At 38.5% G+C, this 14812-nt stretch overlaps 1 protein-coding gene across 5 annotated transcripts in view; it reads right to left on the reverse strand.

Annotated features, from left to right (window-relative positions):
* Positions 1-1459: 1459 nt before the first annotated feature.
* Positions 1460-14812, reverse strand: part of HAVCR1 (hepatitis A virus cellular receptor 1) — a 34583-nt gene continuing 21230 nt past the window's right edge. For all 5 annotated transcript variants that reach the window (XM_015585317.2, XM_015585316.2, XM_025043063.1 and 2 more), the window contains 5 exons: positions 11849-11947; positions 8725-8780; positions 7006-7117; positions 6201-6237; positions 1460-4003 (listed from right to left, as the gene is read on the reverse strand). In XM_015585317.2, the coding sequence (XP_015440803.1) occupies positions 3892-4003; positions 6201-6237; positions 7006-7117; positions 8725-8780; positions 11849-11947 (416 nt within the window). In that variant the 3' untranslated portion in view covers positions 1460-3891. The remainder of the gene's footprint in view (positions 4004-6200; positions 6238-7005; positions 7118-8724; positions 8781-11848; positions 11948-14812) is intronic.

The raw sequence follows: 14812 nt of genomic DNA on the forward strand, positions 1-14812 counted from the left end.
TGTAATAGCTTGTCTTCTGTAATTGAAACAAACAAAAAGAGGTATCACCTGTCTTACTAAGTCAGAATCTCCAGCAGTTGGGCCCAGTAATCTATACTTTAACAAGTTCCCAGCTGATCTAACCTATTGTCACCCCTCCTTCAGGTACCTACAGCATCTCTGCCATATTCACATTGCTCTTTTGTTATTATTCACACAAGTTGTTTCAGATTCATTAACTTTAAAATTGTAGTCACCCCAAACATTAATCCATTAAATTATGGGTTTGATGCATTGTTTTCTAAAAATACAGATCAAAACACATATCTATTTTTTAAATCTATCATGTAACAACTGAAAGCAGCCCCTGAATCCCTCCACTACTCCACCTGCAAGTTTGGGAAGAGTGGGTTCAGGCGCTGCTCTACCTGGCACATCAGAGCAAAACTCTCGCACCCTCTCCCTCTTCCTCCAGGAACCCTCCCTCAAGGCCTGGGGGCCCTCATACTGTCCTGTGGAAAGCCCCTCGCCACCAGCATGTACCCCTCTCCTCCTACCCTTCCCCTAGTACCCGCTTTTGTCACTCCAACCAAACCAGCCTTTTACATGCAAACTTAGAACAGTGTCGCTGAAGCACAGAAAAGGGTTAATATAATTTGGTGATGCACAGCAGTTTTAGCCCTTAATGTGCAAAAGTGCTGTTTTCAAGAATGGGACTCCCCTCAAACAGCTGTGTTCACAGAGCCCTGTTCGCCCAAGCACCCTGTGAGGAGCCGCACCCACGCCTCCAGCCTCGTTCCTTGTCAACCTTCTCGCTCACTTTGCTGTGGCCACACTGGCTTTCTTACTCCTTGGAACACAACTTAGTCTCTCCTTCTTAGTACACAGCTTCTTCCTGCTCCAAGGCCCCTGCTTTTGGTGGGATTCCTTCGAGTGGCAGCCTTTCTTGGTTCCAATGCAAATGTCACCTCTTTCCCAGAGGCAGCTCCTGACCAGCCCTGTACCACTCCCATACTCTCCAAATCCCTCGCACCCTCAGGCATCCTCTATCCCAGTAGTTTTCAATCCTGGTTGACACTGCCTGTCAGGAGATATTAGGTAAGGTCTGGAGACATTTGCCATTGTCACAACTGGAGGGGCACAACTGTCACCTGGTTGGTAGAGGCCAGGGATGCTGCTCAACATCCTACAAAGCACAGGACAGTCCCCCACAGCAAAGGGTTGTCTGGCCCCAAATGCCATGGTTGAGAAGCCAGGCTCTTTCACTACTCCCTTTCTCCGCAGCATTAATCAGTACCAGCATTGATGGTTTGGGCGGGGGGCAGTTCCTCTCTACTAGATAGGAGCTCCTTGGGAACTGGAGTTCAGGGTCGTTCTAGAGTGCCAGGCACACCTGACCCTCCTGCCCTTGGCTGGGGAGTCCACACTGATTTGAAGATGCCTGGCCTCGATGAACAGATGAGCCCAGAAAAGAAGTCAGTTTTCAAAAGGAAAATGAAAATCATGTTTATTGGACAGTGAACACATAATGAAACTAGGATACCCTCACACTTTGGCACACTCACAAAATTATCTTCACAGCCATCAGTGAACGATTGGTTCTGCTACTACTTAAAGATGTATAAAATTTCCCAAGTTTAAATAGATGTTCTTAATTATACCTGTGTCCTAATGTCCCAAGACAGATTGTAAAAAATGGAAAATTTGAAACATTCTACAAGATTGATATATTTAAAAACCAGAATTTAATATTCACCAAATACCTTCCCTTCCTTTCTTCTTGGTTATTGACAATTATTTTCTATGGCATAAAATGAAAGAAAAAATTACCCAATAAAGTTTTCCATAAAAGAAATATTCAAAGATTAAAAAAAAAAAAGATGTTCTATATAGCAAGAGACTAACGAAAGCAACACTTGAAATTATCTACTGAGCACTAATACTAGATCTGCTAGTACTACAAACTCAACTAAAAAAAACCACTTGCATTTCTGTAGTGATTTTCACTTTGGAGACGTTCACAAGTAACATGTCATACGCTCTGAAGTAGGTATGGAAATAATGATCTCTAACAGATGGAAAAATGTTGGCATCAAAAAGTTTGCCCTAATGTCATCAGTGTTATTGTTAAGAGTTAGGATTAGAACTCAAGTCCTGGTTCTAATTCTGCGTCACCTGCTTTCTCCAGGCCCCCGCATATTGTTTCACAGAATGCTACTGGGCAAGCTAGTAGTCACTGCGCTCATGGGTTTCAAACGCGTTTTGGAAATGCTGGATTAAACAAAGTTAACCAGATTTCTTTAATGTGTCATCGTAAATCTCCAGGAAAGGTACAGGGAATAGAGCAGGCGTCATAAATCCAAAGGCCCACAAAAGTCACAAAGTAGGTAACAAACATGCACATGCAGGCAAGGCAAGGACTGGGGCGGGGGAGGGCGGGGGGCGCTAAGGGGATGAAATGCCATCTAATGGGGTCCTGATTGCATCAACTGCAGTCCAATGTTGCCAGGACATTCCAGAGAAGCTACAAATCTGGGCTTTAATCTGAAAACTCCATGGTCATGCATGTTGTCTTGAATTTAAAAGAAAAACACTACAGTTTGTACCAAATTTTTTAGACCAGTCTAGCTTTGCCTCAGTTGGAAACCTAACACAATGCATCACATTCTTATTTGTCCATATAACCTTTATTCAGTGGTACTATTAATTTCTTAGAATTCTGCAGACTGCTCTCCTAGACCATAATGGTTTCAGTAGCTCTGAACCACAAGCATGAATTATTTCAGGGTTAAATCAAATTGAAATTAATATCCAGCCTTGTTAACTCTTCATACAGAAATGTTTCTGGTGGCTAAAACTATCCTTAACTTTTGTTTAACTCTCTTGGTAAAACCAAAAATTCAATTGCAGAAAAGGAATAGCACTGAAATTGATGTGACATAAAAACAAAAAACTTCATCCTTGCAAAACAATTTTAAAAATCAAAGTCATTTGGGGACAATTTAGAATTTCAGTTATATGTGCAAACTTGCTTTTCTAACTCAGAAAGTCTTTTTCCCTATTCTCTCCCCTTTTTTTTCCTTTATCTATCTCTGCCTTACATCATTCTAAAAATTAGTTTAGATTCCCTGACGGTTGTCTACATAAGTGCCTGAACTATGGCACAGATATAGCAGACACAGATACATGTGTTAAGTTACATAGCAACAGATTTCTTACCCTGCGATCTAATTGGTCCACACACTGTCCCAGCTTCTTTTAACTGCTACAATACCCATCCTAGTCCCAGGGAAAGCATTTAAAACCTTATGTGTTCAGAGTCATTAAAAAAAAAATCTACTGGTGAAATCACACTGACTTAATTTCCCTATGAGGGAAATAAAAACTTGTGCATTGCCATGATTTAAAAACCTTGGGGGACCTAAGAAATGTAATACTTGAAGTTGCAAGATAAAAAATAAGAGATAATCATGAAATGCTTCCAAGTAAAGTCATTTAAGTACTGAATTAGATTTGTTAATTTTAAGTCCTAATTAACTCTTCTTGAGAGCTTCGATGACCAAGGTGAAGTTTTCTTGTCTCCCCAGTGATAATTCTTGATGGATGCAGGATTCATAATATCTAAAGAGAATATACATCTCTGAAGTGTTCATTTCATATTTGGGAGAGAGCACTGCCATAACCAGAAAGGCTGAGCTGGTTCAATATAAACAATGAGGACTATATTACTAACGAGGCTGACTACACAAGTAGAAGAGCTAGACACACTCTACCCAACACCACTGACATGGGCAAATGACCAAAAAAAAAAAAAAAAAAATCATCCTGGAACTTAAAAAGACTCTGACATGCTGTTACATGGTCACTGTCTTCTGCAGTTAAGGGCACAAAGCCCTAGAGAGCCACTGGATCTTAATGCGTGTCATAAACATTGTTCTCAAAGTAGATATTCTCATCTGCTCGGTAGTGCACCACAGTTGCATTTTCCAAAGCTCCATTCTTCAAGTCATTTGATGAAACCTTGCTACAAAAAGAATAACATGATAAGAGAAAAGCAGACCACTTCAAAAGTATGGGCAACATGTTTGTTTACACTCAGTTAAGACTGGGTATTTGCACCTCCCAGACCCCCTTCACATAACCTATGGAATGAACAGAAGCCTCCAGAGCTATGAATATTAAGTTGTGGAATGGTGGTTTAGGAAGCAGGTAGAGCCTAAGCAGTATTCAGAAAAAAGTCAGACTAGTCTCCTTCAAGGGCCTCATGTAATAAAATACAAAAATTAATAATCTAGAACAATAATTGAAGTACTAAATCAAGATGCATATATTCTCAGAGGTGGCTAAGAAATGATTGCTGTTTTTCCAACTGAGAACTCTGATATCTTAAAGGGATTATTGAATCTATGATGTGGTCTATATACTGTATTTAAGATCAACAAAGAACACAAAATATCCGAGCATATTGGATGTAGTAAAATAGTGTTGTTTCACATAAGTGTGTATTGGATCATGGTATCAAAATCTTACTGTGTCTTAATGGTCAGAATTTGAAAGACATCTGTTAGATGACTTTTATAACATATACACTCATACATAAGGGTACAAAAATGTTATGTGTAGTTTTTATATGGCTGCTTTTTCTAATTTGTATATATATATAGTGACTGGTTTTATTACATAAACCTGCCCAGAAATGATGTGTACAGCTCCGATCTTTAAATGGACCAGTCACACAGCTGTGAAAATAGCTTAGGTGTTAATAGCTCGAAATGAGTCAGTGTGATGCAGCTGCCAAAAAAAAAGTCATGAGGAAATGCTAATTTTTGTTGTTTTTTCTTTCTTTTTTACATTTTATAATATTTCCTACAGTAAATATGTTTTTATTAAGTAATAGAAAGTAGAGATAAAGCAAATGTTAACAGTGAAGGACAAAAATCAAGTAAAATGATGCTATATTCCATGCTTTTCTGTCTCTAAGGAGTATTTTTTTCCTTCTATTCTTGGAAGCGGACAGTCAAAAAACTTCCATAAGTATGAGATGTAGACTCTAAAAGACTTATGATTAAGTCTTCTACCTGCTGTGTGGGGTATCCTTGGATGTCACTTAACAGTCCTAAACCTGTTTCCAATAAAGTGAGAATAATAGTGCCTGTCTCACAAGTTTATTGCTGTGAAGGGCATGATTGCAATAACTGAAGCCAACATTTATGGATCACTTGAAATGTGCTGGGTATTGTTCAAGGCACATTCTGTGGATTGGATCATGTAATTAACTACAACAGAGGAAAGACTGTGTGCAAATATCCAATGAAAAAGAACTAGAAATAATGAATGGCAGCCTCAGAGGGATTGATTTTGAATTGAAGAAACACCTTGCGTAAAGCCCAAGCTGAAATAAATGAAGCAGGCTACTTGGAACTGGAAGTAAGCAGTGGCTTCATATCATTACAGGTGTTCGAGCAGATGACCACAAGGCCTGGATGCAAGTAAAAGGGACTAAACTTTTAACTGGGCAGTAGGCTGGGTTCACAAAATGGGTTTGTAAGTTCAAATGTCTATGAGGCCCGATAAGCAAAGTAAAGGAGCATAGCAGGGTGGGGATGGAAGAGCAGGCTGGGGATGGAAGAACAGGGGATGAGGGCACTGTGGAGAACTGGAGGCACTGGCCCCACCACGGTGCTGCTGGCCTTCTCCAGCCTGGAGTTGTCTCCCTGCAGATCTTTGCAGAGGTGCCTTCTACTCCTCAGGGATCACTCACACAGTCCATTGACCCTGCTCTATATTGTCCATGGTATTTGTCTAGAAGCACTAAAAGGACCCTGTTTATTTGCTTGTATGTTTCCTGTCTGTTTTGTTCAACTCTTTAGAATGTATAACAGGCATTCGGTAAACAAATTACTAAATGAAATAAAGAAACAAACAACTCATTCAAATGTTTCGACAAACAAAATTTGTGATTTGGTTCCCTTACTCGAAGACTTTAGGTTTGAGGTACCCCTTCTGAAGCAGTTCATGACATATTCCAGGGAAATACAGAAAGCTAAGAACATCACTGGAAGTTGTGGACAGCAATGGAGACACATGTTAAACTAGTTTTCAGGATCCAGGGTATAAAATGGAAAGGTCAAGAGCAAGAGGAAAGGGACAGAGAAATTTTTCTTTGTTTTGATTAGAGAAGGAACACTGAAAGGCATTGACACAAACCCTTTCTAACTTACCTTATTTGTAACACCTTTTTTCTTGTGCATAAATATTCTAAATTGAGGAGGAGTTGAAGAGAAAATAAACATGTCAGTCCAAGAACTCATTAGATCTTTTTGCAAACAAAATCTTTTTCCTGTTATTACTTTAATATGAACAAATTCTGTATAGAGCTAGAGCCTAAAAAAAGTAAATTTGGAAGAATGTTTTTAAAAAGGGAAAAAAACAAAAAACAAAAACAACTCAGACTAGGCTCTTACCCAATAACTTCTTCAGGTAACTCCTTTGGAATACATATGACCCAAATAAACCCCTTAGCGCAAATTATTATATGTTCATTAATAGTTTAGTGTATTCACGCACATGCCCCAGCTGACCTTAATGCTATTATTAACACTTATATTTCATTTCTAAAAATCTATGATTGTGGTTCTTTCCTGGAGGCTGGTTACACACATACATAAGTCAATGGTTACTTTTTAGAACCCTTTCTTCTACTTTTACCCTGAAATCTGTTTCCCTGCCAGTGTTAACCCCTCTTCGGTTAAGTGAGTTTTGTAAAACTCTCAATATATTATTCTTCGCTTCCAAATCCCAGCTCTACCCAAGAAACTCTTATTTCTTCATATTTAATTTCTCCTATAGAGATTTTAAATTTCATTTTTCCCCTTATGGGCCCATATATATTCTTTTAAAGTATGGGTTATGAAACAGAGAAGTTATGTTAAATCAGAATTAGGTGGTCTGTGGAGCTGCTTAGACCAAGGCAGTTGAGCTCTAGAACCCTCTCTGTCCCCTTAGGCACAATCCTGAACGACTTACTTTTGGAAATTACAGCAGCCAAAATAGTGAGCAATATCATGGCGGTGATAGAGATTCCAGCGTAGAATGCCTCATTGGTGGTCAGCTGTGGAGTTTGTTCCAGGCACACGAGCTAAGGACACATCAGAAGATGGAAAAAGCATGTTGTTAGAATTACGGGTAGAAAACATTTCCTAAAATAGCATACTCAGATAAGTTTACCTTTACTGGCCCTTGGCTACTCTAGACCATGAAGAAAGGATGAGACCAAATAATCTGAGGTTGTAACTATGGTGAAATTCTATGACAATTTGAAATGTAATATGTATTTGGGGAGGTAGAAATATCTTATATGTTGTTTGGAATGGTATTTATATAGATGTATACATTTATCAAAGCTCACTGCACACTTCAAAGGATACTCTTTATTATAATATATGTAAATAATCCATTTTTTAAAAAATATTACTAAACTAAAATACATAGCTTAATAAATACAACCTACTATTTTATTAAAAAAGAAAAAAAGCAATATTTATTTATATACAAGTTGACAGGGTGATACTATCTGATGCTGTGTGTATGCGCTCAAACATTAATTTGGTCCTTAATACAGTCCTTATGTTTTTAATGTCACTTCAAGACTCTATTTATGTCTATATAAATGGACCTGAATTCAGCTGCCCACGGACACGGCCCTGATGAACAATTAACTTAAAATTCTGCACCACTGGGTAGAATACAGAATTTTGTTTAAATCTCCAGGAGGTGGACCTACTGGGTCAAATCGTATGCTTCATGTTTTCATCTTAACATTCTCAGAATCAAGGCTCGAAAAGCTCACAATTTTGCTATTGCCCATCATGAACTTGCTTCTAAATTGCTTCTGCTTGTTGCTAAACATACTTGTCCAACAGGTAACTCAGGTCAAGAACAATCTCACCATTCTGAATGATTTTTTTTTTTTTTTTTAATTCAGCATATGCCTGGCTATAGAGTAAGATAAAATCACTTACATAGTAGCAGTTCTGGGATTTAGGAGGTATGCACAAGTTCAGCCCACATCCATCAGGGTCCATGCCATGTGAGTTGTTAAATCGCTCCACCTTGCCTGACTTGAATTTCTTTTACTATGACCCAGCTGTCATTTCTCACCACTTGTAACCAGGACTGATACCTTAATAAGTCATCCTGTGTGGAGGTTAAGGTATAGAAAAACTCAGAAGTGGCCTCCAAATTTCTATATAGCATGATGTTGGGTTGGAAAAGGATATTAGAGGGCCTGTATTTAAGCACACACATTACCACTTTCATAATATTTCTGTGTGGAATGGTCACCAGGCCACCAGAGGCACTCGAAACATGTTATTCACCAAATGATGACCGAAGGCTTCCTGGGTATGTTATGTTAACTCACTCTCCTTGAGTTAATTCATTCTTTTTGGTCCAAATTTTGGCCAGGAGACAAAGTCTACAGTGCGTGAGTGTTGGTGTTCGTGTATGTCAGTAAAATATCACTTATCAGGTATCTCTATCAAACCGGTGTACTCGTATCTAAATGAACTTTTCAAATTAATTAAAGCATCATTAGTTAAGAAACAAATTCTTTTCTTCCTTGTCTTGTAACTAAAAAGAATCAATCTCTGGGCCAGTCATACAGAAGGAATCTCTAAATAGAACTTGCTTCCAGGGAGACATACAAGTGAATTTGGCTAATAAAAGAAGAAGGAACATGCTTACAGTTTCATTGTATTGCCAACCGCCATCTGAAGGCTGTGCCACAGTGCCATTCCCATCTGCTCAACAAAAAGGAAAATCAATTAGAATTACAAAAATTATTAAATTTTCGCCGCAGACACTAAATGTATTCACATTGATTTCTGGTGATGGATGAAAAGCTGAATAATAATATGGCCAAATGTGGCAGGTTACAAGACTTATACCAAGTTACTAACATTTATTGGTTTATCCTATAAGGTTGTATTTATTAACCATTTTGCATGGACCCTGTGAAAATGGAACCCACTTTACTTTTGAATGAAAGAAAAATGCATAACATACAAAGTTTTACCTTCAATTTTAGGGGCACAGAGGTATTCTTGGAACTAAGTTAAAAATGCCACTTAAAGGTAGATAACTGATATTTGTATGCCAGCTAAGAACCTGGCAATGAGATCCCAGAGACCATAGGTACATCTAAACATCAAACTACTCTATCAGGAATGGACAGTACATTGGTTTTACATTCAAAATGTAAGTAAAATGCACTAAGATTATCTAAATCAAGAGGCATATATCTCCTACATTATAAGCTAATGAGCCTAGATACTGATCCAGAAGACCTGTAGGAAATACTTGTTATATCAGACATAAAACCAGTATATCATACATTACCTAAAAGCCTAATATAAGAAGATATTGTTCCTTAACATTTAGAATGTTCAAATTTTAATAGTGCTTTGAAATATCTATTTTGTAACAGAGAATATATTGCTGGCTTTCCTAGGTCAAATGTAGAATTCTCTTTTTACTGAGATCTACACTATACTAGGCACTTTACAACCTTATGACAATTTCTTTAAACCTATTTTATAGATAAGGAAACAGACATGGAATGGATAAATAAGTCTCCAACTCTAGTAAATGACAATAGCCTCTGCTCATGACCACCACACACTCCCATCAAATGAAAACACTACAAGTCTTTGAAATTCCCTAACTGCTGACAAAGGTATAGAAACTCAATGGTAATAAATTGGAATGATCATACCCCTGTATATGTTTACATTACTACTCTGTTTAAATTTTGCTCATTCTGAGACTGCTTTTAGCCTAAGGCACTACTTAGGTTTAGGCTATGTTTCTGATTTGTATTATGACCTTAAAGTAAGTCCTTCAGGTCTAGAACTGGATGATGCAGTAAAAATTGCATGAACTCGAGTCTGATGAAATTTGAGTTCAACGCTGACAATGTCCATTAGGAATGTGACCTTGATCAAGGTCCTTTGCATGCACTTATTTGTGTATGTGTGTGTGTAATTCTAGCTACTTAGCTTGAACTACAGCAATAAGCTGTTAATATTACCCAATCTCATAAACTTGTTCAATTAGATGGTGCACATAAAGCCCTTCATACCGCTCCAGATAAATATCAGCTATGACTACATATTATGATGTTACAATAGAAGGTTCAGTGCAGGGAGGAACATTGAGCAACGACTTTCCAAGCATCGACTTTTCAAGCATCGTGCCCTTCTATCGGCAGGAACACCTAGTGAGGAAAGCCACAACTTGCCCATGGCCGTGCAGCTAGTAACTGGCAGAGGAACTTGGAGCTGTCTCGAAAACAAAGCCACAGGGCTTCCCCAGTCTGGCAATATCAGTAAATAAGGTCTGCCTTAAAGAATTAAATGAGATAACATGTGATGCTTTCCTGGCATATACACTGTCAAAGATGGGTGGCAGGCCATGTGATGACCAAAATCTCCAAATCTAACATTCTTTGTTTCTCTGAGACTTCCGCCCACAGAAAGCTGATAGGCACAGCAAGGATTAGGCTCTAGAGCCTCAGATACACCGCCAAGAAGGCATCAAACACAAGTCATGGGGACACAGCTGCTCCAATGTCTATTCTATCCCAGAAAGCTCTACCTTGACCAGGTTTTAGTGAACATGACATTTTAGAGAATGATTCCCACTCCTGCTTTCTTCTTCCTCACACCCTTAAAAGTGTGGGTGCCGCTGCTCCCACTGCTGTTACCTTGTGTTCTTATCTATTTTCACTATGTTTATGTGTCTAGAAATTTTTCCCACTAAGGATTCCACTTTCGAAACAGAATGTCACCATTATGAAATCCCAACTCAATAGGTCCCAGTCTGAATCTCACTGTAGGTGCATTTTAAGTTAACCATCTTGAAGAAATATTTGGCAGAAGATAAGCCATTCAGGGCCTCCTACAGAGTGGCCACTCTTGTGTACAGTGAGTCATACACATGAGGAGTCTTGCAAGGTTTGACCTTGCTTGGATGCAACACAAGCACAAGGACACATGGCCAGCTCTGTGTTACAGAGGGATTCAGCATGTGGTACTCACCACACTTACCACTATGGGCAACAGAATTAGATGGAAAAGATGACAGGATTCAGTATCACCTTTCTCCACCACAGGACAGACCCATCAATCTTACATTTGAGAAAGGAGAGAGTATATGGGACCTGCCCAGAATGGGAAGAATGGGGAAGAAATTTTGAAGGAGAACAGCAGATTCTCAGAGGGGCATGCCCTCAACCCATCTCAAAGTGTTCATTTGCAAGCCTGGCAAAGAAGCAGGGGAGCCTCCTGGATACACTAGGCTCTGAGGCTGAGAAGAAACATAAACATGGGTGACTGGTGATTTGGATTTAATTGTTTCACAGCTCTGGGCCAAGGAAGCAAGCCTAGTAATAAGTCTGGAGTCAAAACTGGTTTGTTTTATTTAGAAAAATAGAGATATGCATGTAGATGTTCCCAAATCATGCAAGCTACCTATGCTAGCCACGTATATGTACTATGGACATCTAAGTAGTAGTCATAGTTGCTATTATATCTGTCACCCTTATAACTCTGTGCCAAGATCTTTATCTCATTTAATCCTCACAAGGATTCTACATGATCAGTGATGTTCCTTCCATTTTACAAATAATGGAAATAGATTCAGAGAGAGCAAAACTTTTGATCAAGTCACATCGCTGATTGCAGGGGCCAGTGCTGGCACTTATGTTAGATCTGTCTTATTCCAGAATATGTGATCTCAACAACACAACAATGATTATTAAATTTAAATGCCCAGTAAAGAAATTTTATCAGGAAAGAAATGAAGTTACCCGTTAGGCAAGAGTTCGATTGTAAGCTGGTCGTATATGTTTTCTGTGGAGTGGTAGGCTGGGTTTCTGTCGTCTGCACTGGAGAAGATGAAATATTTTCTGGAATGAAAAAAATCAAAGAGCTGTGTTCTATTTGTAGAGAAAAAGTCCCATCCCTACAAAAGGAGACAACGAGACTAAAATCAGAAATTACCTTCAGCTCTTTTTTCAGAAATACATCCAAAGATGTCAACGAGGCATTGCACTACCATCTAGGTATTTCATAATCATGAATAAATCTGACCTAGATAATGATCTGGACAGTCAACTAAAGACAGAATTATTTCACAGTTTTTATACTCCTAGCTCTTTAAATGTATAAAGTCTACACTAGTGCACTTATGTAGGACACCCAATTGAGCTTTTATCCATACAAGTGACATTTCATTTTTATGCAACAGGGATCTGGGAGTTTGCGCTAACCTGCCCTCCCTCTTAACAACAACTCTAATCTGGATTTTCTGACCTTATTCAAGTTCCCAATTATCCATTCACACACTTTTCCACAGAGATGCACATACTGACCTGTACAGGATAAACTCACAATATATAATTCCTTGAAGCCTCTTCAAGGTGACTATATTACCCAGGGTCTCAGCCTTGGTAATGATTCACACCCTCAAAGTAAGTTTCCCCGTAGACCTCGACCCTGGCTCCTTCTGCAGTTGCACCTAGTCATTTCTTTTGTCAGACTGACTTCTTGTGTTGTCTGACTCATCTCTTTTTTCTACCCCAAAATCCTCACTCAGAATTCTCCAACACAGGGCTCCATTTCCTTTTCTTTCTTGAAATCAATCCTTTGTTTTCCATCAAATATCTTACCTTCTCCACAGAGTACGTCACTTCCTCTTTATAAGATCTTGATATTCCAACCCCTTAGAGCACCACAGAATTTTAGAGCAAATTGTGATGCTGACTGGATAACAATTCTCACACCTGGGCTTTCCATGGCCTCTCATTGGTCTTTTTGTTTCCTCTTTTCTACCAAAGTCTTCACATTTCTACATCTCCCTTTCTCATGTTCTGTCCTGTTTCCCTGTCTTCCTCTTATATTCTAACCTGTAACAATTGTGGCTCTCTTTAGGAACTAAGAACAAGATGCTACAAGAACATCAGATGACCAGAGTCTCTCCAACTTAGATCTATGCGAAAAAACCTCCTGGGCTTAAATTCTTTCCGAAGGTTAGGTCTTCATGGGTATCCTTCTTCCTTTTCCTGATCCTACAACCTTACATCAAACCATCTACACATATTTTAGGCAACTAGCATGTGCCAGAGGACTGAGAACAGACAGGGAGTGGTGTAAAGACAAATGTCTGCACTGAATTAGCTCCAGTGTTCAACTCCATCCTAAACTCAGACTCCTTAGGACACTATCAGGATAAGGATAAGGCTCAATGCAATAAATAATACAATTCATATTCCCCAGGTGCTCACACAGACATTAAACCAACACTTTTATTCTGAATCTTTGCTTCAAACAAAGTCAAAAACATGTTCGCCAGAACGATTCCACTAATCCACACACTTTTGCAGGCACGAACTAAGTCAAACTAAGTATAAAGAAACTAAAGCAATAATGAGAAAATCTACAGACTCTTTAGTATGTTCAGCTGCCTGGAACAAAGTTGTTTGTCTTACAAACTTTTATGGCTCAAAAATTCCAGTTTTAACCTGAAGTCCTCTCTTCCAAACTCAGTTCATAGACCAAATGCCTTAAGTCCCTCTTGGTTAAATATATGCATAGTTCAATGAGAGGCAAGGAAAAATCAGTATGTTTCATTAGATATATCTGGCTAAGAACTGTGACATCTCTGTTGCTCCTCAGAATCCAGAGCCACATCAAAATATAAAAGTTTTGAAGGCTATGAGAATCTTCACTAAAAGTTATCATTTCAATCTTAGAAATAGAAGATTTTAATATAAACTGGTCCTCAAGATGGAAAGCTATTTCCCCACTCATACTTCTAATTATTCTCCATTTATATTAAATCTAAATCTCACCTATCAGAAATTTGAAGTGTGACCCATGTAGCCTGTATTGAAAAAATCACGTATATGCCAAATCGCTGAATCTTCAAACCTGATCTTTAATAGTATAAAGAGCATGAATAGTAAAACGCCTTAATCTAAGTTAAAAGTATAAATACCTTTTATTTAAGTTTATGCTACATAATAAAGTAAAGGATGCTAGAAGCAAAAATGTGTAAGTCACTAACTGCTATGAAAAGAAAGGGTAATTAAACAAATTCTTTTTTAGTGACAATGTCAAATCTGGATAAATTCATTCAAACATAATCTTGGTGCTCATGAATGAAGGTACGAACCAAAATGTATAACCAGAGTCCCATTTCAAATTAATGAAGACTGAATGCTGACTCAACCACTTTCTATCCATATGCCCAACAACAAATGAACTAAGACTCTGGGCCTTGGTCCCTACAACTATAAAATAGGAATGATTCCCACCTAAAATGTATAGAATTGACATAAGAGTTATGTAATACAATTCTTGAAAGGACTTACCATGATTCCTGAAACACAGGAGAGGAGTAAATGTTTACTTCACTTAAATCTTATGCTGAGTGGAGGGTCTAACTTCAGAGAGGACTAAAGGACCTCCACTCAGAGCTCCTGTGAGGGCAGAATCTCATGAACCTGAACCTTGTTCTCGGGCATTTCCACTATTTTCCTCATAAACTTGTGCTCAACTGGGACAAATCTACACTGTCATCATTAGATGTCAAACATCAGTGGTCTGGGGTAGGTTGGCTAACAATGAAACTATGTGAGAATCTGATTCAAAAACACTACAAGTCCCCTCACTCTGAAAAAAGTCATAGGTACAAAAGGAGCATGTAACATGGCCCAGGAGTTCACGAATCCTGTGAGGTCCATATTAGAAACCAAGGAAAGAAACTTACA

Source organism: Pteropus alecto, unplaced genomic scaffold, assembly GCF_000325575.1.
Source record: "Pteropus alecto unplaced genomic scaffold, ASM32557v1 scaffold40, whole genome shotgun sequence".
Taxonomy (NCBI): Eukaryota; Metazoa; Chordata; class Mammalia; order Chiroptera; family Pteropodidae; genus Pteropus; species Pteropus alecto.